We start from the raw sequence: 27,199 nt of genomic DNA on the forward strand, positions 1-27,199 counted from the left end.
TTTGCAGTAAGCTAGCAATTTATTGGAAAAAAGTATAAATAATTGTCCCAGGATTGGACCGCTATGTTATTAACTTGAACATGTTGATTGACAGACCAATCATGTGTAAACACAGGTGGCTACATGGCCCCTTACACCCTTGTGTCAACAGCATACATTTTGGCAGTCTCTGTGCGAGGAGCCACGTAGGACTTAGCCATGGAAGCACCTGCATTTGAGTAGGGCTTCCCCATGGAATAAGGATAGCTCCTCTCAGGCCCAACATCTGAAAAAGATAAATGCCGAGAAATCAAAAGTAAGTATGACTCAATAAATTTTACAAAATTTAAGAAAAAACACAATTTGGTATGGCTTTTCCCAAAAAGGGGTGAAATAAACATTTTAAGGATTTAGGAATCCTAGAAGAAAATCTAAAATTTTCATGCTAAAGGTTATCTTTAGACTGAAAATTTATCCAAGTAACTTTTTTCTTTCTTTCTTTCTCTTTCTTTCTTTCTCTCTTTCTCTCTTTCTTTCTTTGCTGATGAGAGGAGTCATTATTGTTTTTAGAATGAAAGTTTAAGAAATTCAATATAACACATTAATTTCTTTTTTTTTTTCTTTTGGGACCGGGGATTGAACTCGGAACCTTGCGGTTACAAAGCAGGTGGTGGAACCACTGTGCTAAATCCCTGGGCCCTAAATTCTTTATTTATAACTATTTGACTGGATGTCAGTCCACTTCTCTATTTGTACCTGAATTTAGTTGGCTGGGTGAAGTTAGGTGTACAAAAAATTATGATATATCAACACCTCAACTCTCCAAATTATTGAATCTGTTGTTTCAAAATATTTTAAGATAAATACTTGTTTCATATATAATACACTTTTTTGTGTTTATTAAAAGAAAGTTTTTTGATTTTATTTGTTTGTTTCTTCTTTCTAAGAGAGAAACTTCTTTTTTTCTATGACTTGTACTCTGAATAACATTTTGGCCGTTCTTTTAAAATCTTGATACATGGTATATTAACCACTGTTATTCTCTAATTATTTTGACATGAAATTTATTTTATTTTTGACAATGAATTGGGAAAAGTATGCTTATATTTTCTTTATTAATATCTACTTGTATTACATTAAAATTAAAAAATAACTTAAATACCATTACACATTTAATATTGGACAAAATTATAGCTTTGGATTTTTTTTTTACCAGTATACCACTAACTTTGTAGTAAAATTTGAGTATCACAATTCAGTTATCTTTGACCAACTGGAATTTTTACACTTGATCTTAGCCAAAATGCTGAGAAGCAATTACCAACTGGAATTTTTAATGGCAATAGGTTGAAATTTCAATATTTTAGCATTCATCATAATGAGATGTTTTACCACTGGCCTTGATAGTGGATGCAAGGAAATGTGTTATTTTATTTTGTACTTACCTTTAAAGGGATACAAGCAACAGGTGAGGACAGCTCCAGCCAAAAAGCAACCTAGAGATCCAGCCATTCCAAGCCAGCAAGACCAACCAAACTTATATTGGATGCCAATAAATATGTTATGAAAATTCAGAGAAGTACGTTCCACATAAACATCAACAGCATACCACACAGAACCAATGATTCCTGGGACACCTGAATGAAAGAAAGGATTTTGAGGTAATATTGAAAATTTTCCAAATTTAAATCCAAGGAAACCTGCTTACTTCCCAAAATGTATCATTTAAAGAGTTAATAATGATATTATAGATTCACAGGCAACTCAATTTTTGGATAATTCTTCTATCTTTGTCTTTTATCTTTCATCTCCTGTGTTTTCCAAAGTTTGTTTCAATTTATACATAAGAGGAAATACAAAAATGAAATAATGCAGTGCTCACTGGGTTGTGTGAACCTAAAATGTTCACTAGATTTTCTTTAATTTTCCTATCTTTCCAAAGCTATATTAGTATGGATCGCTTTAATGACAAAGATATGTTTGAGAAATGTGTCTACAGGAGACTTCAGCACTGTGTGAAAGTCATGGAGTGTACGTACCCAAAACTAGGTGGGAGAGTCCACCACAAACCTATGCTATATAGCATGTGTACATGGCATAGCCTACTGCTCCTATGGCCATGATGAATACAGAAATCTAAAAATAAACCAAGCACAAGAGAAAGGCATGAAATGAAGAAATGCAGTAAACATAAACGGTATTAGGCTGCTCTCAGTGAAACATGCCATATTGTTTTGCAATGAATAAATTTTATAAGTAGAGGGAATGTACTCTAAAATAATGATAAAAAGTATAATATAGCAAATGAATAAGCCATTAGCATAGCTGTTAATTATCATTATCAAGTAGTGCAGTAGGTTTTTTTTTTTTTTTACATCGGTATCACAACAACACGTGAGGAATGCCTTGTGTTATTATGTTACCACTGCTACAGGGTCACTGGGTAATAAATTTTTAGCTTCATTATAACTATAAGGGGCCACTGTCATGGCCTGTCTTTGGGTAAAATTTTGTTATGCAGCTCATAACTGAATTGTATAAAGAAAGTATTTAAAAAATAATAAGAAGAGCAAGGTCCTGAATTCAATCCCCGGTACCTATAAATAAATAAATAAATAAATAGAAGAAAATCTGAAAGAACAAACAATCACACATAATTTAGAGCAAATATTCATTCAAGACTGATTTTTCAATATCTGAAACAAATAACTTAGTTTAATAATTCTTTATTTTTAATAAATCCTTATCTACCACTTCTACACCACATAAAAATGGACCAAGAAATGTTAATGTATTGAGTAAAATTTAATTTCCATAGGTAGCCTCTCTGGCTAGTTTGAAGTGATACCATTGGCTTCCTCTTACTTTAAGCATTTTAGTTGTATGGCAAGGCCTAAAAGCAAGAACAAAAATGGTAACATGGGATGGGGAAACAGAACCTATGGTAAAAGGTATTTCTAAAATTTATACCTTCAAAATTAAGTTTTACATATTTTTCTGGGGAGTCTGTAATGACTATGTAAATAACTATTTCTAATTGTTTAATGCAAGTAATTTAAGAACGAAACTCATGAGTCTGTAACCTTTAGAAACAGATACAAATTGCCAAACCTTTCCTATAACGCTATTACCCACTGGTTTAAGTAGGAAATTCTTGTTTGGAAACTTCAATGCAGACAGCAGACTTTTTTAAATACATTGATGTTGCGTACTCATTCTGAATAGTGATTTCAAAGCCTTCAGCATCCCGCCTGTTTAGTTAGTCATGTCTTCTGTCATTCCTACAGAAATTTGTATCAGTGACTTTCGTTTTTCCAAAAGATTGCTTTGTCATTTTATTTTAAAATGGGCTACCTGGTGATGCCTCAGACCATTCTGGAACAAAATTACAGTCTTAAACAACACTTAAATTTGATAAATAAAACAAACCGTTATATACAAAAAGATTGTGTTCTAAGGAGAATGAATATGGAAATGAATGTTTTGGAAGAATTACTAAATTCTTGTGACTTTTAAATACAACCTGAGCTCAGAGCCTAAACTCGAATTTCTGTGTAAAAACACCAGGGAAGCCCCATTCTTTTTTTTTTTTTTTTGTACCGGGGATCGAACTCCGTTCCTTGCACTTGTGCAGCAGGAGGCGAAACCACTGAGCTAAATCCCTGGCCCCAGCCTCATTCGGAGGAGGTTAAGTATGGGCCTTCTGCTAAGAGCTTCCTCTGCCTACACTGACTTTTCACAGGAGTATACCAAGGTAGACATTACTGTCCAAAATTTTGCAGATCTGGAAAAGAAACAAAGATAAAACTATATCTTCATGTATTCTTAGTTCCAAAGTCCTATCCATATTCATTAGCCCACACTGACCGGTCAATTTCTCACTTACATTTCATTGCTAAATTCTTACCATATAAGAAGATGGCTTTCTCTCTGGAGTTATGTCCTTTTGGTTTATTATCTTCCTTTACTTTGATCTCTTCAGCAGTATAATCCCTCACAATTTGCATTAAGATCCAATAATATACATTGTAATAGAGGAAGACTACTTTTTGAAGTTGAAGACTGATATGAGTGAAAAATCAATTTTGCTCTTTTACAAATAAACACCATATAAATAAAATACCTCTTGAATCACTTGTTATACTTGATTTTTGGCTTCTGAATTTTATTTCTTTATTTACTTTTTCAGTTCAGATGGTAATATCATCTGTTTTTGTTATGTTTATGATAAAATGCATTAGCATAACAGAAAACTTTATTGCATGACTTGGCTAATTTAACTTATTACTTAAAAAGAAAAAAATTTTGGTAGGGGTAAGGAAGTGACATCTTACTTTAGGATTTTACTCTAGGAATTCTCAAATAATACATAATTCTAAAAACTGAAAACATATAGCTTTTTAAGTGCCAACACAATAATGTAAGAACTTCAACCTACCCTAATCTGGTATGTTAACAAAAGACTAATTATCTCATTCTAAAGGTAAAGAAAGTAGGTTTGTTAGGAGGTGTGAACAAAATATAAGGTGGAGGTTTAAACTTTTAAAAGATTACTATAGTAAAGGGCTTTGCCATTAGTTGTCCTTAAAATCCTGTTTCACTTCAAACACACATACCTCATCTTTCTTGTCCCTTCCAGAAGAAGGTTTTGGAATTCCTCTTTTCTGTCTAATTGTGATTTCATGGCTGCTTTGATGTCCAGATTCAATTCAAAACATTTACCTTTTATGATCATTTTGACTGGTGGCAGGAGCCAGAAATCACACGGTGTCAGATCCAGTGGAAAAAGTGGATGAGCACTCACTGTAAGGTTTTTATTTAACAGCAATTCCTGTAAATGTTTTGAGTGGGTTCAGGATATGAAAGCAACCAGGAAAACACACTCACAAGAAAAGATTTTGAGAGTTGCCCCAGACAGTGGCAAGAATGAGGGATGCATGTGTTAAAAGTGAGGGGGAGCTTTTTAAGAAATATTAAGGGCAATGGGTCTTTTACTGCAATAATATTTTTTAAAATTCAAGCATTCAACGTATTGCTTGTTAATATTATGTAGATGTGCTCTTTATTTCTTTAATCTGGAAAAGCCACCTATAGCCCTCAAATGGACTTCCCTAGAACAGCATCCTTCTGTTGTACCCCAAGTCCTCAGGTGAGTATCCCCATTCTCATTACTACCCCCATTCCATACCTGCTACTAGTAATGTGGTCCCAGCAACAAAGCAGATGCGGACTTTAATGAACGGCTCGTCCGGAAGGAATTTCACGCAGTTTAGACCAAGGAGCAAGGTGACAAATCCAAAACCAGCTAAAATATCTGCAGTAATCATCAATGCTCGAGTGACCACTAGCTTCACTGTGTGATCAGGACACGTGGTTACAGCAAAGTCAGGGGAGAGAAACAGGTTAAATCCCAGAGGTGTATCAAATACAGGCAACTATGCACATAGTAACACAAACCCCTGATAAATGTCACATTTTACATTTGCATAAACTTGGATATGAATACCTCTGATTTTTTCATAAAATTCAAAACTATTACAAAGTTATTGACATCATATATTATTTGCAGAGTGATCTGGGATCTCCTTGCTTTTTAAATAATTTTTCCTCAGTAGTGAGGCAAAATTAGGACTTATTTTGGTAATACACTATTTGCAGAAATGCAGTCAATTTCCTTATTTGAAATATAAAATATCTGTATAACATATCTGAGAGAACAAATCTATGCATAAAATTCCCCCACCTTGCAAATATAATACATATGCATGTATATATTCTTATTTGTGTATATATATATTAAAATATATTTGTCCTTAACATTCAATTTGTAATATTTTAAAAGTTGGCATTGTTTCAAAAAAGTTCAATATTCTGAATATGAGTCATTTTTTTTCCTAGAAATTGAGGAAAGAGACAAATATAAAACTTATTAAGCAATAACAGTGTTCTCTATTTCAGCATACTCTCTTGATAACCAAATGGTGTACCCAACTGGGCCACCTGGTCAATTTTCCAAGCCATGAGCACCTCCTTTGGAATTTCTCATTTTCCCCTTTGGGATCTGGGACTACCCAGGCCAAGAGCACTATCAGGACAGGGTAGTCTGAATGCATCCAGATCTTCATGTGCCCTATTTCTCCTTCATGTCGAGACTCTCCCATCCTCTTCCCCACAATTAGGGGCTCTGCAGAGCTCCAAGATTCATACCTACAGGGTTGCTCAGGGGCCTGGTTCTTGGAGGGCAGCCCTGACAGGGGATTCTGTTTTCAGGATCGGATCATGTGACACTTGGCCACCAGAATGGGGTTATTAGACTGATTTGGGGAGACTCAAATTATCCTTATCAGTAGGATCCTGCAAAACTAATTCATCTGGGGACACACAGCCTAGGTCTACATGGCAGTAGAAAGAGTTCTCCAAGTGTACTTATTTGAAAGTAACAAATCCCAAAAGAAGGTTCTATTTCTTCCTAGGCAAGACCTTAACCTAGAGAATATAGATATGGGATTTCCCTAGAATACATTTTTATCCCAGTTGTCTTTAAACATGTGACATAAGTTTTAAGAAAAAGTAATGGATCTTGTATATTATTTAAATGTCATAAATGACAACAAAGGAAATAATATAAGATAGCATAGACAAAATATAAACAGTAGTTAGGCCTGTACAGGGCAATTTTATTTTGTTCTCGTATAAATGTACATAATCACATTTAAAAGTGTTAAACATTTAATCTTCTGGGATTTTTTTTTCCTTAGCTCTGGTCATGCCTTGAATCTTTGGAATAGGCAGAGTGTCCATATGAATCTCTATTCTTATTCATTAAATCATGTTTCTTTGTGAGAAGAACTAGTGTAATATAAAAAAGGAAAGGGAAAAGAATTAAGATAATTTCGTGGAAATGAAAAATTAGTGAAAGGCCTTATGAATTGTGTTAAGCTGTTTCAGACTCCTAACTCCTAAATAGTAGCTGAATGTATTTTACAGCATTCCTTGTTTAAATGAATTTCCCTAGATTGAAACAGCTCTCCAGGGGGAAAGCCACATTGTAATTACTTCTCGTACTTCTTAAGAAAAGATTTTTCTATGTGGTACCATCACCCATCATTTACCTTGAAGAGGACTAAAACCACTTTGCTTTAATAACAGGACTGTTGTTATCTCTTGGCAGAGTTGAATGTTATAAATAAATAAATAATAAATAAATAAATGATACAGAAAAGGATTGAGAGAATCAAAGATTTTAAGAGATTCTTTTATTCACAGAAGCATGGATCTTGTAAATACTTAACTAAGATTTAAAGCTACAAGTAAGTCAAGAAAGAACCTGGCTTTAATATTACTGCTAACAATGTGTTGCATGTGTTGAGTTTTTCATCCATCCATTCAATTCCCATATTCTGTGTCTGTCTTTGTTCTCCTTCTATCTCTGTCCCCCTACCTCTACCTCTCTTTTTCCTACAATCTTCAATGGAAATAACAGCAAACTTTCCATTTGAGCCAAGTCATTGCTGAGAGACATTTCAGAAAGGCCCTTCATCTTACTTGTCAATTCTAATCATAAAACCATGACACACAATGAATATATTTCAATTTTTAAAAAGTATTTACTATATGTCTACTATGCATAAGGTGCTATGTCAGGTCCTTTGGTGAATAGCTCAGAAAAGATATTTCTATTCTCAAGGAACTTACAAATATATGGGAAAAGGTAAAAATATACTAAAATATTTTTCAACTTATGTATCATAAATTCAGTTTCTAATAGAAGCATTCCCAACTGCACAAACTTAATAGAATAGTACAGAAAACAAAGCCACACGATGGAAATCTGAGGCCAGCTTCCTTGGGAATCCCCTTCCTGCAGTCGGGGAGGGCTGAGGGATACATACAGGGGTGTTCCGCATATATAGAGTCGTATTCCTCACAGGTACGAATGCCGTCAAAAGCATTGGTGACACACTCCCACCAGAGGCCTCGGCATTTTGTGCTCACCTGGGGGTTGGAAAAGAGACTGTGTGAAGCAACTCAAGCAGACACTTCAGTTCCCCTCGATCAAAGGGCCAACTTGGCTTTCCTGGTTGATAGAGGACCGTGATTACAAGAATGATCAGAATTTGATTTAAAAGTATTTTAAAAGATTTGCTCTTAAGTATTGACAAATGAAGCCTGTCCAGATGAGGGGGCAAAGAATCCATTTCTTGATGTATGTGTGTGTGTGCATGCATGCACATGCTTGTGTACATGTGAACAAATAAGTTATAGCTAAAAGGCATAAAATCAGAACTAAATACATTTGAATATCTGTATCTAGTTTCACCATCTAGCCATGGTTTAACATGGAGATAATTCATTTCACTTCCCTGTCCTGACATTTACTCATAAAAATCTATAAAGCCTTAGAAGATAACTATTAATGTCTTGAGTCTATTAGGAACATACATTAATTTTTCTTCATTATAACAGGGTTTAATGTTATTTTATATGATGTTCATAAATTTAAAGTTAGCAAAGAAAGTTAATAAATGAAAAAAATCAACAAATGACTAAAATCCCCAATTTTCCTTTCTCCCTTCTCTACTGACATACAACAAATGCTTAAGCTATGATACATACAAAAACAACTCGAGGATTAATTTCATACAATTTGGCAGCTGTAAACCATTTTTACTTGGAGATAGCATCTAGATAATAAGGGTTCACTTAGAGTTAAAAGTATCAATATATCAAACCTCCCCATTCTTTATACATAAATTGTATATAACAGTAGAATTTTTTTACAACTGCAAACATGTCAATACAAAATAGTTTTACATGTTCTTGACATAGTTCATGTATATGGAGCAGAGCATGATTCTTTCTTAAGTTTCCATGATGGATCCACATTACCTTGGCAACCTGGGAATAGTTGGGTAAAGTTTAAGAATTATACTGGAAAATTGAAAGTTAAATTTCCCACTAAGAAAGAATAAATAACAAAGAAGGCTGGGAAGAGGAATGTAGAGAAAAGGATGCTAAATTGCTGGGAATAGGAAAGGAAAAAACATAAAAACACTGTTTTACACACACATTCATACTAAGAAATACAGAGTCACGTGGAAGATGCCGAATCACCCCACTGCAGACAGGCAGGTGTGCCCACACCCTACCGAGGTCCCCAGTCCCGCGGAACATGCCCAATCAGCCCCCTGCAGACAGGCAGGTCTGTGCACGCCCTACCGAGGTCCTGAGACACACGGAAGACACCAAATCACCCTACTGCGGACAGGTAGCCACCTGATTCCACATTACCAAGGCACAGAAGACACCAGACCACCAGACCAAGGTACTGAGTCCCACTGTTCCCAGCCCAGAGGTAGGGGCTTCTGAGCTGTCGTCCCACTGCTCCTGGTCCAGAGGAAGGGGCTTCCCGGTCACCATCCCTCCTGCTGCTCCCAGCCCAGAGGAAAGAGCTTTTGGGCCACCTTCTGTACTGCTGCTCCTGGCCCAGAGGAAGGGGCTTCTGAGCCACCATCCCACTGCTCCTGGTCCAGAGGAAGGGGTTTCCCGGCCACCATCCCTCCGGCTGCTCCCAGCCCACAGGAAAGGGCTTTTGGGTCACCATTCCTACCACTGCTCCCGGCCCCTATCCCACCTCACCCAGTTCAGAGGAGGTAATCCATGCAGGCGCTAACAGCCTCCCGCCCCAGTCGAAATGAGAAAACACATAAATAAGTCTCAAAACCAGACTTCCAGATCACCTACAGCAACCCCAAAGGGAAATGAGATGGAACCCTCTGATACTCAACCACCTGCACCCACTGAACTGGCAACAAAAGGGGATCTGGAAAAAATGAAATCAGAAATAATTTCTCAGATAACAGGAGAAATTGTGCCCCTAGTGCAAGACATGACTAATAAATCTAGAGAGGACCTGAGGAACACGATGGAATCCCAACATAAGAAACAAATGGAATCCATAAAACAGATGCAAATAGATTTCCAGGACATGAAAAACTCCATTGAAAGCCTACAGAGCAGAATGAGCTAGTGTGAGGACAGAATTTCAGATATAGAAGATAAGATTGCAATTAGTGACCAGGAAAAGAAAAATTGCTTCAAAATTATAAGGGAACATGAGAAATCAATCCAGCAGCTGCTAGATGATGCAAAAAAGAATAACATAAGGCTGATTGGGCTCAATGAAGAAACAGGAGAGAGTGCAGATGACATAAAAAATCTCTTCACAGAAATAATGGCAGAAAACTTCCCAAGCAGGTAAAAAGAGCTTGACATACAGATAAGTGAGGCATATAGGACTTCAAATAGCCTTGATAAAAAAAAATCTACACATAGGCATATAATTGTTAAGATTCCAGAAACACAACAGAAGAACAAAGTTCTCCAAACAGTCAGAGAAAAGAAACAAATCACATACAAAGGAAAGCCATCAGAATCACAGCAGACTTCTCAACACAAACCACCAAGGAAAGAAGAGCTTGGAGTGACATATTCCAAGCCCTAAAAGAAAACAGCCTCCAACCCAGATTGATGTACCCTGCAAAACTATCTTTCAAAATTGATGGAGAAATAAGATACTTTCATGACAAAGAGCACCTTAGGAACTTCGTGAATACCAAACCAGCACTCCAAAGAACTTTACACAATATCTTAGGAACAGACATTGAGGATCACAACCCCAGGAAGCAAAGCAGAATGAACCCATCTGGCATGACAAGAAATTAAATGTAAAGGGGGAGAACCCAACAAAAGAAAAAGTCATGGCAATGACAAGTCAATACGTTTCAGTTATAACCATCAATGTTAATGGTCTCAATTCACCAATCAAATGAAATAGACTGGCAGAATGGGTCAAGAAGCAAAATCCAACAATATGCTGCATACAAGAAACACACTTCATTCAAAAGGAAACTCATAGACTTAAAGTTAAAGGGTGGAAAACAATACTCCATGCAACGGGAACTCGAAAAAAAGCAGGAGTAGCTATCCTCTTTGCAGATCAAGTAGATTTCAAACCAACACTGATGAAGAGAGAAGAAGAAGGACACTACATCCTTGTAAAGGGAAGAATCCAAGAGGAAGAGATGACAATCATAAATATCTATGCACCAAACACTAGTGCACCCAACTATATAAAACAAATACTAACAGACATAAACAGTCATTTATGCACTAATACAATTGTAGTGGGGGACCTCAACACCCCACTGTCACAAATAGATAGATCAACTAGACAAAAAAAAGTAATGAAATACAGAACTCAATCGAAATCTTGAACAAATGAACTTAACAGATGTTTACAGAGTCTTCCACCCCACAAAATCAGAATACACATTCTTCTCAGCTGCACATGGGTCATTCTCCAAAATAGACCACATACTCACACATAGAACATGTTTAGGTAAGTGCAAAGGAATTGAAGTTATCCCCTGTATATTATCAGACCATAGTGTGATGAAATTGGAGATCCATAGCAAAAGAAACTCAAAAAGTTTCATAAACACGTGGAAATTGAACAACACACTTCTGAATAACCAATAGTTCAATGAGGAAATTAAAGAAGAAATCAGACAGTTCCTTCAATTAAATGACAATGACAATGCAACATATCAAAATCTATGGGACACAATGAAAGCAGTCTTACGAGGGAAATTCATAGCAGTGAATATACATATTAGGAAAATGGAACGAGCCCAATTAAACAACCTGATGCTGAACCTCAAGCTTCTAGAAAAAGAAGAGCAGGACAACCCCAAAACTCATACCAGGGAGGAAATTATAAAGATCAGAGAGAAATCAATGCAATGGAGACTAAGAGAATGATACAAAAAATCAATGAAGCCAAGAGTTGGTTCTTTGAAAGAATCAACAAAATTGACAAACCCTTAGCCAATCTTGTCAGAAAAAGGAAAGAAAAGGCCCAAATCCATGCAATTAGGAATGAAAAGGGTGAAACTACAACAGACCCAGCAGAAATCCAGAGGATCATCAATACCTACTTCCAGAACCTATATGCCAATAAGATGGACAACACAGAAGAAATGGACAGATTCCTAGATACATATGAATTACCAAAGTTGAATGAAGAAGACCTAAAAATTCTGAACAACCTAATATCAACCAATGAAATTGAAAATGTAATTAAAAACTTATCAACTAAGAAAAGCCCGGGCCCTGATGGCTTCACTGCTGAATTCTACAAGACATTTAGAGAGGAACTGCTGCCACTACTGTTTAAACTCTTCAACAAAATTGAAAGGGAAACAATACTCCCCAATTCATTCCTGGAAGCAAGTATCACCTTGATCCCCAAAGCAGGGAAAGACACAACTGAAAAAGAGAACTATAGGCCAATCTCACTAATGAACATAGATGCAAAAATCCTTAATAAGATACTGGCAAACAGAATGCAGAAGATCATCAAGAAGATCATACACCCTGATCAAATGGGATTCATCCCAGGGATGCAGGGATGGTTCAATATACGAAAATCAATTAATGTAATACACTATATCAATAGAGCCAAGGACAAAAACCATATGATTATCTCCATAGATGCAGAAAAAGCATTTGACAAAATCCAACATGCATTTATGATTAAAAACCCTACAAAAAATTGGAATAGATGGTCTCTACCTCAAACTGATAGAAGCCATCTATGAAAAACCAACAGCCAATATCATACTAAATGGTCAAAAACTGAAATCCTTCACACTAAAATCAGGAACAAGACAAGGATGTCCACTATCACCACTCTTGTTCAATACAGTTCTGGAAACATTAGCCAGGGCAATTAGACAAGAGAAAGAAATAAAAGGAATAAAGATAGGAAATGAAGAAGTCAAATTGTCATTATTTGCAGATGACATGATACTCTATATAGAAGACCCCAAGAACTCCACCAAAAGTCTTCTAGACTTAATAACCAAATTCAGTCAAGTAGCTGGTTGCAAGGTCAACACAGAAAAATCAATAGCTTTCCTCTACACCAATGACAGACTCACTGAGAGAGAAATAGGGCAAATAATTCCTTTCACAATAACATCCAAAAAACTGAAATACCTAGGAATCAACCCAATGAAAGAAATCAAAGACCTCTTCTCTGAAAACTATAGCGCTCTGAAAAGAGAGATTGAAGATGATATCAGAAAATGGACAGACATCCCCTGCTCCTGGGTAAGAAGGATTAATATAGTGAAAATGGCCATACTTCCAAAACTGCTATATAGATTTAATGCAATACCAATTGAGATCCCAGCCACATACTTCACGGACCTTGAGAAAACAATCCAGAAATTCATTTGGAACAAGAAGAGACCCAGAATAGCAAAAGCAATTCTAGGTAACAGAGACATGGCAGGGGGTATCACAATCCCCAACCTGCAACTATACTACAAAGACAGCATGGTACTGGCAAAGAAACAGATCTGGGGACCAGTGGAACAAATTAGAAGATGCAGAAACAATGCCAGACACACTCAGCCATCTCATCTTCGATAAAGGAGCCAAACACCCTCACTGGAGGAAAGATAGCCTCTTTAATAAATGGTGGTGGAAAAATTGGGCTTCAACTTGCCAAAGATTAAAACTAGACCTGTATCTCTCACCATGCACTAAACTAAAATCAAAATGGATTAAAGATCTAAATATTAAAATAGAAACTCTGAACCAGTTGGAACAGAGGTTAGGTAGAACCCTTGAAGACATTGGTGTAGGAAAAGATTTTATGAACGAAACCTCAGTTGCCCGTGAACTAGCACAAACAATCAACAAATAGGATCTCTTCTTATTAAAAAGCTTCTGCACAACAAGAGAAACCACCAGCAGTGTGAAGAGACAATCCACAATGTGGGAAAAAAATCTTCACCTGCTCTTCCTCAGACAAAGGTCTACTATCTGAAATCTATAAAGAACTTAAAAAGATCAGACCTCCCAAATTTAAAGACCCAATCTGAAAATGGGCATCTGAAATGAACAGACATTTCTCAGACAAAGAAGTAGAAATAGCAAATAAATACATGGAAAAATGTTCAATATCACTGGTCATTCGAGAGATGCAAATGAAAACAACACTGAGATTCCACTTCACTCCAGAAAGAATGGCTGCTATCATGGAATCAACCAATAACAAATGCTGGTGGGGCTGTGGGGAAAGAGGAACCCTGCTCCACTGCTGGTGGGAGTGTAGACTGGTGCAAGCACTGTGGAAATCAGTATGAAGATACCTCAAAGAACTAGGACTGGAAGTCCCATTTGACCCCACTATTCCACTGCTGGGGATCTTCCCCAAAGAATTAAAAGAATCATACCACAGTGATATATGTGCACCCATGTTCATAGCAGCCGAGTTTGTAATAGCTAAAACTTGGAAACAGCCCAAATGCCCATCAACTGGAGACTGGATAAAGAAAATGTGGTTTTTTTTATAAAATGCAGTACTACTCATCCATAAAAAATGAGAAATTAGAGACATTTATAGCTAAGTGGATGCACATTCAGGCAATACTCTTAAGTGAAATAAATAGGATACTCATGTGTAAATACCAAATAGTTTCTCTGGTGTGAGAAACTGAAAGTGTAAATAGGACTAAATGTATAATAGGTCATGTGAAATAGGAAGAAAAGGGGCAAAGGGGAAGGAAGTGGGAGGGCTAGGGGAAAGGATAGAAGGGAATGGGATTAATATGAGAAAATGGAAAAATAGGAACAAAATCTTTGTAAATAGGGAGGAATGGAGGGGTTGAAGGGAGGGCTGGGCAAGGGTGAAAAACAAGAACCAAGAGAGACTATGTAAAGGTGCAAATTTCCAATGATGAATGTCATTATATTGTATACCTAAAATGTACCAATTATTAGAATGAATAATCAATAATGTAAAATAGGAATAAAAGGTCCAAAGGGGTAGGGGTAGTGGGAGGCACAGGGGAAAGGAAAGAAGGGAAAGGAAAAAATGATGAGAAATGGAAAAAATGGAAATAAAGTCTTTGTAAATAGGGAAGGGTGGAGGGCGTGAAGGGAGGGCTAGGAATGGGGAAGAAATAAGAACAAGATACGTTATATAAAGGTACAATTCCCAATGAGAAATGTAATTGTGTTGTATACCTACAATGTACCAATAAAAGAATTTAATACAAAAAAAAAAAAAAGAAATACATGCACTATGCAATTCTCAGCCCCATATTCTGCATTGAAACCACACTGGGGACCAGGTAGAATTCTCCTTGCAGCAATTCCTTTGCAGTTTTGTATGTGGTACCTTTATGTATAGAGCACTTATAACTGTTAATAATTAGTGATTCTGCATTAAGTCTGTATTTTGAAACAGTCACTACTTAGACATATAATTATTTCATTAATTATTTAAAAGATCTTATGAGATATTATTATGGTAATCCATTTTGCAAATAAGGAAATAGAGAGACAGAGTGAAGGTGGCAATGTGAATACAGAGATAGAGATTGGAGTCATGCGGCCAGAAGAAATGCCTTAAGGTATTAGAAGCTGGAAATAATGAGAAGCAAATTCTCCCCTGGAACCTTCAGAAGCAGAATAGTTTTGCTGAGATCTTGATTTCAAACTTCAGGCCTCCAGAACTATGAGAGAACAACTTCCTCTTGGACGACTCCACCCAGTTTGTAGCTCACTTGTCACAGCACGCCCAGGAAACCAATGTAGTATAGACACTAGGTATGGAGCTGTTACACCATGGAAGAGAGCAAGCCTTTTCACAGCCTATTGCTCTTGAGACCCTCAGTCAACAAAAACACTGGATCCAGTCAATCTTCACTGGAGCTCCATGCTGTGGATCTGAAATCATTCCACTATAATCATACCATTGTCTACAATTTCCCATTGCCTAAGACAGCCACTAAAACATTTTTGTTATATATAGTGATTTTTACATTATTTAGAAAGTGGCCTGAGATTATACACAAAATATCTTACTCTACATGAATAAGAGTATTTCTGCCTTGCCAAAATAATCCAGAAATGTTGTCAATTCTAAGGCTATTGATCATTTACCTGCAATGACCATATTTAGAAAAGCAATGAGATCATTAGAGGAAACAAGGAATCCAATTTCATTAGCTATTAATGCTCAGGGGCACACCATTAAGTTGTTTGGTATTCACCCTCAGTTAAGGTACGTGAGAATAGTGGTAATTAACCAAAGTTCTCCATTAATACAGCACTTACCAGAGACACCCTTAAAGGTGCCTTTGTGCACAAAAGGCAAGGTTGAAAAATTTTATATTATTATATTTAGAAAAGCCCTCCTTGCTATAATATACAGTCTCCAGTTAACCTAATCCTCTTCTATAAAATGACTTATTAGAAATTCTCTAAAAGGCAAACAAATGTAAGTTCTTCAGGTTTTAAAACAAAATTCTTAAAAAGGAGGCTGAAGTTAAAATATTATGGCTAACATTTCTAAAAGGGCAAAACATGCAAAATGTTAATTAATAACTGTTATCTTAGAGGGTCATCTGAAACTGAAGATTCCAAATTTGAGCTTCTTCCTTTTAATGTTCATTTCTGTGTTTTATAGATAACACACAAAATATTGCAAAAAGGCATTTATATATTACTAGTATATATTATTTCAATAAATATTATTCTACCAGTCTTTCCATTCTCTCAACCTGGAATTAATCTCTGCCTACCCTGAGATTCCACAACAATTTGTCTATCTATCATTTTACAATAATTATTGTATTATATTTTGGAGTCCATTTAATACTTCTGTCCATCATATTGGAAACTACATTAATTGAATGCTTTTCATGTACTAATGGACATGCCAACTAAATGGTGTGAACTGAGACAAACTTGGACCTTGCTTCAATAATCCTGTATGCACAGTTTATTTAAGAAAAAAACTTATCAGTTTTTTTTCTAATTCACAAACACGCATATTAACTCTCATTTGAGCTTTGGAGAAGAAAACGGGTACTGATAATGGTTATTAATATACTGTAGGCACAATTGTTGCTTCTTATGTCCTTTCAACTAGAACAGCTACATCCAGGAGTTAAAAAAACTACTCAGACTGAAGAGCATAGGCTAATTTGGTGTTATCGTGGACCCAGTCTAACTGTTTGGCTCTGGAAAGCACTTTCTACAGCACTAAGGAGTAGCAGGATAATGTTAAAAAGCTGTAGGACATCACATTGATGATGACTGTTCCCAGTTGAGTTACAGTGTCATAAATCCCTTCCTTGATCCTGGGACTTACTATTCTGAACTCCTCGGCAGTCTCCCAAAGACTTCTCCAAGTGATGGACCTTATGTTAAGTGAAATACGGCAGGCACCGAAAGACATATACTGGATGATCTCAAGAGACAAGTACATTTTTCTTTTCTCAATCATGTGTGGAATCTACAGAGCAGGTCTCATTGAAGTGGAGTGTAGCATGGTGGTTATCAGAGTCTGGGGAGAAGTGGCTGGGGAGGAGGGACATGGAAGGGCTTATCAATGGATACTGAGTAACACCTAGATAGGCACAAGAAGTTCCAGTGTGCTGCTGCATGGTTGGGCCATTATAGGCTGTGATAATGTACTGAACAACTCAAAAAGCGAGGAGAGAGGATCTTGACTGCTTCATCAAAAAGAACTGCAGGGAAGGTTATGTTTAACCTGATATAAACATTGCACAATGTATACATGTACCCAAACAGCATAGGGAATCTTATTCATATGTATGCTTTTTATGTTTTTGTATCATTTAAAGTTGATTTAATATAAATGAAATAAGTGCATAAAAGGAGTTCTTTTTTCTATTTTTGGAGAGTTTTTCTTTTGTCGTCACTTCTGAAATACAAGCACCAATGCACAATTTGCCTGCCTTGTCTTTTTATATATCTTTTGAGAATTAGAGACACTCAAAAATATTTCATAAATATCACTTTTCCAGTTATACTGAAGTTTTATGTGTATTTCTTACATATTTACATGTAAGTAGAGATATATAAATAAATGTAATAAATGTAAATATATGTAATGTATATATGTACACACTGATATATAGATGTAAAAGAATGTATAAATTATACAAGTAATATAATTATGCATATGATATAATACATGCAGGTCTATAAATATATTAAATGTACACGGTTGCATATTTATATATAATTACATGTAAATGTATAATATAATATAAAGTATACACAATAAAGGCAGTAAATATTTATTGTTAGTTGACAAGTATCAAGCAAGAGTTTCTTTATAAATATGCATTAGGTTATAAATGTGTAACTATGAATAATGCACAAACCTAAAATAAATGTACTAAGCCATTAAGATACATTATTTTAAAAAGCACTTTGCTTGTACATATTAATACTTATAATTTTTACAAGACTTTACCATCCTTGTACTAACATATTTTCACATTGAAATAATTGTGGATACACAATTTATGTGTAGCCAGTACTTACTCATACACATTTATTACGATGCAAATGTTTTAGTGACATATTGGTAAATAGTATGCTTTTACTACTAAAAATGGAAATATTTTAATTTTAAAGTACATTTGAATTTTTATAATCTGGATTCTGAAATTTTTATTTTTGTATTTTTATTTTATGGTTTTACCATCTCATGCTCTAAAATAACTCAAGACAGGACATAGTGTAGATTAGAGACCAAGACTAAAATAATCACAATAGAAATTCTCTTATCCTATATTTATAAGACAGGAAAGATAGTCATGAGTTTATTTACTAAAATTTATTTGTTTTAGTTCTGCTTGGTTACTTAGGGTGAAGATATAAGGAATGGGGTAATTCAGAGAATAAAGTATAATTTTTGTGACCTTTGCAGTTGTATGACCTGATTTATGCATCCGAGCTATCTAAATATTTCAATTTTAGTTTTTCTTTTTTAATTTATCTGAGTTACCTACATTAGAGTTCTTTCCTATAAAATTATGGCATCACAACTTGGAATGATATTTTTCCAGTGGCAGAGATCACATTTATGTTGAGTGACTGATTGTAAAAAATTATGTTATTTTTCCTTTCCTTTCCAAAATTTCTTTCTCTTTAAAGCGCCAATCAGAAAAGCCCTATTATCTAGATATATTAACACCTTTCGTCAACCTGATTAGACATCTCCTGAGATGACGTCTTTACTCCTGTGTCATTAAAAAGATGAGCCAAGTACATATATTGAAAACTGTTACATCTTATCAAGGCATAAGATCTTGCTTTTACAAAAAGGAAGTATTTGTTTCTCTACAGATATATTTTTCATTTAGGGTTGAACGTGAAACTTTTAAAGATCATCTTATTCCAGATTTCATTCATTCATTCTTGCAATGATATTGGAAGTATACGAATGGTGCTCCGTCAGTCTCTAAGCACAATGCATCATGAACACCTGCAGTGTGAACACCAGTGCTAGAGCTGCAGGAAATCAGAAGCTGAGTGTGAGAGTATGTGCATTCTTAAATGTCTGCCAGAAAGGAAAACTGGTATATGAATAATCAGGGCGCATCCCAGGTATAATAACTTTAATATGTACTTTATGTCTGAAAGAATTATAACATCATTAATGCAAATAGAAGTTCTAAGAGAGAACCTGATTAGGAGGATAAAATAAATTCCAATGTGAGCAACCTTCTTTTGAAGTAATAAAATTTTAATTACAACAGTGTTGGAAGTGTAGCAGTTTCACTGGAGATAATTAAGAAAAAAATTAACTTAAAATGGAATCATTTTTGTCCAATACTTTTTCCTTCCAATAATGGAAATACCAGCAACTTTGTGAAGAAAATGTTTTGTCTATCCCAGTGTGGATAATTAAGAATTACATGTCTTTTTTTTTTTTTTTTTGGTACCAGGGATTGAACTTGGGTCCCTGCGTTTGTGCAGCAGGCAGCGAAACCACTGAGCTAAATCCCCGGCCCAAGAATTATATATCTTATAATATATTTAACACTTTAACAATGCTATTCGTTATTTTTTGTTGCTGTTAAACACAAGTTTTTGACAGCTAAGGTTTGCTGTTGGACTCTATTGTGTGCCTAATTCCCCTGGCTTTAAAAAAAAAAAAAATGTCATAAATGAAGGACAGGCAAATCACAGTGCAACAAACTAACCAAAATTTCTCCAAGAAGATCAATAGTGAAAATAGGAAAAGAACTTAAATCTGATATCTCTTTGTTCAGTGAAGAACACTAAACAAAATGATATCCCCCACTCCAGAAGAAACACAAAACAATGATCTGTAAACCAATCATAATATATCTGACCTTTATTGGCCCATTTGTATTTATCTGGTGCTGTGGTAAATGCTCTAGATATACAAGCACATTTAATCCTCAGGAGAAATTTATGATGTATGTATTATTATTCTCCCTCTGCAGAAGAGGAAATGTGGTAAGATAGCAATTGAAAAGTCTGCCTAAATCACACAGCTACTACCTGCCAGGGCAGGACTTAACCACAGCTCACTCTGACATCAAATCTAAGCTGTGTACCTTCCCACTGGAAAGAACTGTGTACTGCTCTGGGTGTTGTATAATAAGCAAAGCCAGGAAAAATGCAAAAATCCACAGTGAAATGATCGAGGGATGTTGTTCCACGATGACCTCACTATGAAAGCTAATATTCCCCCATTTATACTCAAGGTTTGGGATTCCACCATCCATCCAGTTGCCCCACAATGGAAAGGCAGATTTCAACCCTGTCATCTGCATTGTCATCCTCTTTTTTCCCACAAGTGGTTAATTATCAACCTCATCAATTAGAGTTCTTCATATCCTTACATATACTTTCTGCCACTATACTTCAAAATACCATTGTTTTCCCCCTGGTCTATGGCAAACATCTCCTAACTGGTCTCCTTGTACTTCATTGTATGCTTTCCAAACATGTTTCACAAAGCAGCCATAATGACTAATATTTGTAAAATGCAAGTGGGTGTTTGCTTAAAGTAAAGCATCCATGCTCATGGAATAAGATCTGCATTTTATATGATGCCCAACACCCTTGAGTACATAGATCCTTTATTCTCCATTAGAAACCCTTACTAGAGTGAAATATATACAGTGTCACACATATACAGTGTTTTCACATCAGCATCTCTGTCCATACCATTTCTTTCGCCAATGATACTCTACCTCTCCTGACATACTTTTCTGGTTTCAAGTCTTAGTTTACATACCCCTTCTTTCTGAGTATAGTTCTCTGATGATCAGGAACTGAGCAAGCTTCCCTTGCAAGGGCTATTCATCAGCATAGCATTGGCTGCACCATACTTTAACTATCAGTTCACCATCTGTGTCCTTCACTATCTGGGACTAAGGATGCTCCAGGTCTCATTACCTTGTCCCTGCTGTAGTGTGAAGCCTATTGCAGATACTAAATGGTATTTATTAGATGAAAGAGGATATAAAGAATGCAAGGAGAAAGTAAATAGGGAGGAATATAACGAGATGAAGGAGAAAGGAGAAGAGGATTAGAAAGGAGAGGGAAGGATAGAAAGGAAGAGAAAAAAGAAAGCAGAAGGACTTAAAAGAGAAAGGAAGAGAGGCACTATAAAATGGAACACGAATAGGAGGGATGGTGGAAAGAAGAAAGAATAAATGGAGCAATGGCAAAATAAATAATATACACACTCAACTCCTAACAGTAGTTTCTGGGGAAGCTCTGGATACTATTGGTCTCTTATTCATCTATGTGGGGTTGTAGATGTTAAAGAAATCAAAAATTAGTAAAGACCATAGAAACAATTGAGTTCCACTCTATTTAGAATTGGAGGGAAGTAAGCAGAAGATAAAGGACACAATTTCCTCCATAAAAGTCAGCTCATATGGGTTACAATGTGAACACATGCTTGGGAAATCACAAAGCAATTTCTCTTCGCCCACGTTGAGTCAGTGACAACAAGAGCACTGGGTGGCTTCAGGTCTGTGATTCTTGATTTAGGGCTCAACACAAAGCATTTCTTTTTGTCCTAAAAGTTTTATTTAATACAAAGAACTTTACTCTTCAAGGCAAGTATACTGTAGTAAGATCAAAGAATACTCATGTTCTTTCTCCAGTTTGTTTTGTGTTATTTATCTTAATCTGCTACGAAGCCCTGAGTTTTTTCCCTTAGTATATATTTTTGACACATTTTCCTCTCATCTGGAAGGGTCCTACTGTCATTTCTACCCCCAGAAATCCATTGTATTATTTGGAAGCTTTGTTCCAATATCTTTCTTTTCAGGAGACCTGCTTCAGTGTCCCTAACGGGAAATAAATTGTCTTACTCCCCCTTATCCCAGTGCATTTTTTTCTCAGAACTGATGGATGTCTTCCATTATAAGACTATGTCTTTTTATTTTCTCATTCCACTCACATTTCTGAAAGTAGGACATATTCTTACTTTATCTTTGCTCCCCTAGTAAGATTATCACAACATATTTTATGACATATTTAAGTTGAATTGAACCATAAAATACATTTCCACCTCACATGTTTATGTCATCTTAAAATATTGTTAGAGCTATAAATCCATAACCTCTTCTACATTTTCCAATTTTCATGAATTTGCTTTTTTAAAAAACACTTTTGCTGTGCTTACTTTTGGCCAACGTTTGTTAAAAATGAGCTGATAACAGGGTCAAAACTGATATATAAGGGGAGAAAGCAATTTAATTGTGTCAGTGAGTCTCAGACCCTTCAACTTTATGGGTAAAAGGATGACTTTGTATCCTAGCTAACTGAAGGACCAATCACAAGGAGTGCTCAACATATACAGTGAATGTTTAAAGTTTTAAAAATGATCACAATAAAAGGCACATTGCCATTAACACCACTCAAAATACCTCTTGCTTTGAATTGTTGTTGTCGTCACTTTCTGTTGCAGTTGTGGAAGTCTTCATTCTTGTCTTTATGAATTGTGATTAAAAAAATATGGTCAATACTCACCTGAGTGTCATCTAACAGAAAGGCAGAAAAACATCACAGTGCATCCTCATCTACTTTATTCACTGTATATGGCTCCGTGAGACTGTGGCTCTTCTTCAAACTCAAAATAACCATGACAAGTAAATGTTTAAAATTGATTCAGGACATCAAGGCAGCCACGACAACACAACCAAAGACACACACACACAAAATAATTTCCAAAACTGCTTCAAAAAAGGAAGAGAAAAATGGGATATGTGTTGGAAGTGAGGGGGCGTAGTTTGAAGAGAATTAATGGCAGTGGTCTTTGGCTGCCAAACAACAATATATTGCTAAAGTTTAAACATTTTATGTTTATTTGTCTATTTTTTGATCTCTCCTCATATTATGAATAATTCCTTTCCCTTAAAAATATTAGCAAAGAAATTGCTGAAAGAGAAGAGGGCATCCCTTGATACAGGGTTCCTTTTTCATATGGTACTTACGTGGAGGATGCATTTCAATTATGGGAATCAAGAAAGAGCTAAGATTAACTCGTGTCCAAGGTTAGCAAAGATTAATTAAGGTGAATAACCTGGACTGATTATTCCCATTCATTTTAACTAGGTGTGTTCTTTACAAGGCATATGGCAAATTGTGTGAAAGAAAGCACTTTAAATGCCAGGGCTCCTGATCTCTCTCTCAACATGTGTTGACCGACCCTTCCTCAAACTCTATTTTTGACCAAGTGAAGTTAGAAATTCCATCGTCTTGGTCAGAAAGACTTTAAAATTGTTGCAGAAAATAATTTTATTGATGACTTTGGTTCAGACTTTAAATTTTTTAAATACAATTTTAACATGCTCCAGTCCATCGTCTTGTTCATTGAGGTCACCTACTCCTGGAAGACTGGAAAACACCAACCAAATGGCAGAAGAATTTTGTCTGCACTTTTCCCTGAGGTCTGTTTGAGAGGCATTTTTCTTGTCATTCACTGCTCATATGCGTAGCCAGATAAAGTACATCACTGGACTCAATTTAAAGCAGACCTTCTTTACAATAGTTCAATTCCTTCACAGTTGTTAGAAATATAATTTTATAACATTAAGAAGGTATTTTTAACTCCACTGGTTTTGGAATGTCAAGTAAAAGTCAGAAGAGACTTGAAAAGCAAGGAAAAATAAACAGCAAAAGTCATGAACAGCATAGTAGAAAGATTATTACTTTCCATTTTTAAGTTCAACTAGAGAGTCTAGTAAATAAAATTAGATGAAAAATATGTAAGTTTGTTTTTTAGTAACTTTTCCAAACTTCATAAACATGACATTATAGCATTTGTTAGAATAAATTGTTCCCTTCCAGATATACATAAAATTGTGTTGTTACAACTCTTTATATAGAGTTCTTGACATATTGTTTCTTTTTCTTACCTACATTTTCCTAAACTTTACTAATGAATTGTAGCTGATTGTTAAAAATTGATTTTTTTTGCTTAATTTAAACTTCCTCAGATTTCTGTGGCCACATGAAATACTTTTGTACTGCAAATACACTTTTTTTATCTAGTTCAATGAGAAAAATAAAATTCTCCACTGTGAACATACTCACTCATCCCTTGCATAGCAATTCCCAAGTGTAACTCATTTTTAATAGAAAATTTCTTAAATCTATGTCTGTCCCCTATACACTGGTATGAAGTGGAGTTTTCTTCTGAATGTATTCTTCTGTTGGAAGTTCATTAAAATGACACTGTTCTGTTGCATACTAATTGGATAGGTTTTATATGTCTTGAGATCAGTTACTCAGTGTCTTGGATTATGAGCACTCCTTTTGGAAAGTCTATCGCAGTAAGATTAAAAATTTATCTTAGAAAAAGTTGTTATTGGAATAGTGTTCAGTTTGGTATGTGTAATGACGGAAGAGGTGAATTAATGGATAATTATATAATAACCCTTGTGTAAACTTATTCTTAAAAAAGAAGGAATATTCAGTTACCTCATCTGAAAAGTGGAGTGTATGGTTAGTTATTGATTAGTGTGAGGATTAAATAAGCTGAGGGTGTAAAGATTCATGAGTAGTAGATTGGCCCATATTGGCTACCTTTCTATCATTTATCCTAGGAAGCATGCTAACTGAAAAATGCCTTATAGCAGTGGGGCTGAGAGAAAATTTAGACTGGGTCCAAAAAGGAGAGGTATTATTAATTTCTTACCTCCAGGGAGTCATCAGCATTCACCATCCAGCAGTCTGTCCAAGTGGCCAAAATCAAAAACCCAGTGGAGAAAAAGGCAAAGAAGCAGGCAGCATACGGCAGAAGGTCCCTTACGGTGGGAAGCAGCCTGTCCAGAAGGGACACACGGGCAGTCAACAGGCCTGGGCCCACACTGGCAGCTGTAATGCTATGGGTGCTTCTGGTACCTGGAGATGAGAAAGTACAGGTCTTTTATTTTTCCTCACACCCCACTGCATGCTCCTAAGTAGCAGTAAGAATAATAAACAGGCTATCACCCACAGAGGATCCTGGAAGTCATTATTCAAAACAATCAGTGTCCGATCAGAATCCTGGTCAGTGAAAGAACTGCATACAGTTTGGGTCGGGGAGAGAAAGAACCTGGTAACCTTTGCTGCCCAGACTGGGGAGTTGTGTGAGAGGATGGGCAGCAGAGGCATGGGCAGTGCCAAGGTGGAGGGAAGGAGGGAGTGCCCCACCTCAGCAAGAGCCTGTGAATGATCCTTGCTGTGCCCTCAGGGAAAGGGAGCTGTTCTCCTCCCCTTCAGAAGAAGGCTTCCCGGTTGGCTGGGTGCTAGCTTATTGTTAGGGCTATTTTAATATTTGCTGACCAACTTAGACGGACAGACCACAGGTGAAATTATGCTAAGCAGGTACTGGCTCAAGGGAGTTTGCATTCCAAAGTGTGGGGCAGAGCCGCTCCACCAAGGACTTCTAGCACCTGCTCAGGAGGCAGCAGGGAGGGTCAAGGACCTTAACTTTTTAGCATCAGAGACTGGGAATGAGAACGTGTTTAAAAAATAATTTTATTTTTGCTTTGTGCAGTAGTACACACGTGTAATCCCAGAAACAAGGAAGACCGCTGCAGGAGTATTGCTGGTTCCAGGCCAGGCTGGGGCAATTAGAGAGATTCTGTCTTAAAATAAAAAATATAAAGGACTGGGGGGATATAGCTCAGTTGTAGAAAGCCCCTGGGTCCCATTCTCTAGTACCAAAAATAATTAAATTTCTTTGTAATTAAAATTAAAAAGCACACACACACACACACACACACACACACACCACATGCAACAAACAAAACAACATAAAACAAAACCCCAACATTTTTCAACAATTCAGTCATTCTATAACAGATACAAAATTTAGAGTATTTTACAATGCTTCTTTTCTTAATACGGATATAAATGCTTTTCTTGGGTGTCTGTGTGCATATTTTCAGTGGGTTATTAATGCCTTATTTTACAATATATTTGTAAAACTTTTCTAAATGGTTTATAGATATGATATCATTTAATCTTCATAAGCATCAAAAGGAGATATTAATTTCCCATTTTACAGAAACTGCAGCCCAAAGGTACTCTGCCTATAAACTTCAGAAGGAGAGTTTACATCCAGTGTTGTTGGGATAAAAAGGTTCACTTATAAATTACTACAGTTTTCAGGAGAACTAAAAATAAAACTAATTATTCTGGCAATCTCACTGCTGAGTATATATTTAACAGAAATAAAATCAGTATGTACAAGAGACATCTAAGCACCCTTGTTTATTGCAGTGCGGTTCACAATAGGCAAGACATGGAAACAGCTATGTCCACCCGCTGATGTATGGATAAAGGAAACATGGTATCTATATACAATGGAATACGACTCAGTCAGGAACGTGATGAGATCCTATCATTTGCACAACATGAATAAAATTGAAGGACATAACATAATGTGAAATGTATCAGGCCCAGAAAAGACAAATGACCTCACTGCACACATTTTAGTAGAATCTATGAAAAGTTGATCGTGAAGAATTATAAAGTAGAATGGTGTTTAGCCGGGGCTGGGAAATGTAAGGGGTGTGGGGTAGGGAAGAGTTTAGGCAATGAGTACAAACTTACAGATTGTAGTACCAGTCTGGAATTCAATCACATAGGTGACTAGAATTAACAGTCATGTGTTGCTGCTTTGATGACTCATAGTGACTCTTTCCTTGTTCCCTAAAGTCTAAAATGCTAACAGGGGAGCAGACCAATTCCAAAACACAAGCCCATTACAGGAAAGTCCCAGGTTGAGCTGCTAGGTTACTCCCCAAGGGCCTTTCTCAGAGTACTCTTTTCA

At 36.1% G+C, this 27,199-nt stretch overlaps 1 protein-coding gene across 2 annotated transcripts; it reads right to left on the reverse strand.

Annotated features, from left to right (window-relative positions):
- Positions 1–25,679, reverse strand: Cldn16 (claudin 16). 2 transcript variants are annotated; one of them, XM_087186708.1, is made up of 7 exons: positions 25,573–25,679; positions 25,076–25,281; positions 22,803–22,865; positions 7,872–7,974; positions 5,168–5,332; positions 1,425–1,616; positions 1–265 (listed from the first exon to the last, which is right to left on the reverse strand). In XM_087186708.1, exons 2-7 carry the CDS (start codon positions 25,100–25,102, stop codon positions 132–134), a joined length of 684 nt encoding a protein of 227 aa, XP_087042834.1. In that variant the 5' UTR covers positions 25,103–25,281; positions 25,573–25,679; the 3' UTR covers positions 1–131. The 2 variants fall into 2 exon arrangements, with proteins under 2 accessions (XP_087042834.1, XP_087042833.1); XM_087186707.1 differs by lacking the exon at positions 25,573–25,679 and adding an exon at positions 25,376–25,563.
- Between the last annotated feature and the right edge of the window lie 1,520 nt (positions 25,680–27,199).

The sequence above is a fragment of the Heterocephalus glaber genome, unplaced genomic scaffold (assembly GCF_053883595.1).
Source record: "Heterocephalus glaber isolate CG9 unplaced genomic scaffold, H.glaber_assembly_v1.0 deba00001504, whole genome shotgun sequence".
NCBI lineage: Eukaryota > Metazoa > Chordata > Mammalia > Rodentia > Bathyergidae > Heterocephalus > Heterocephalus glaber.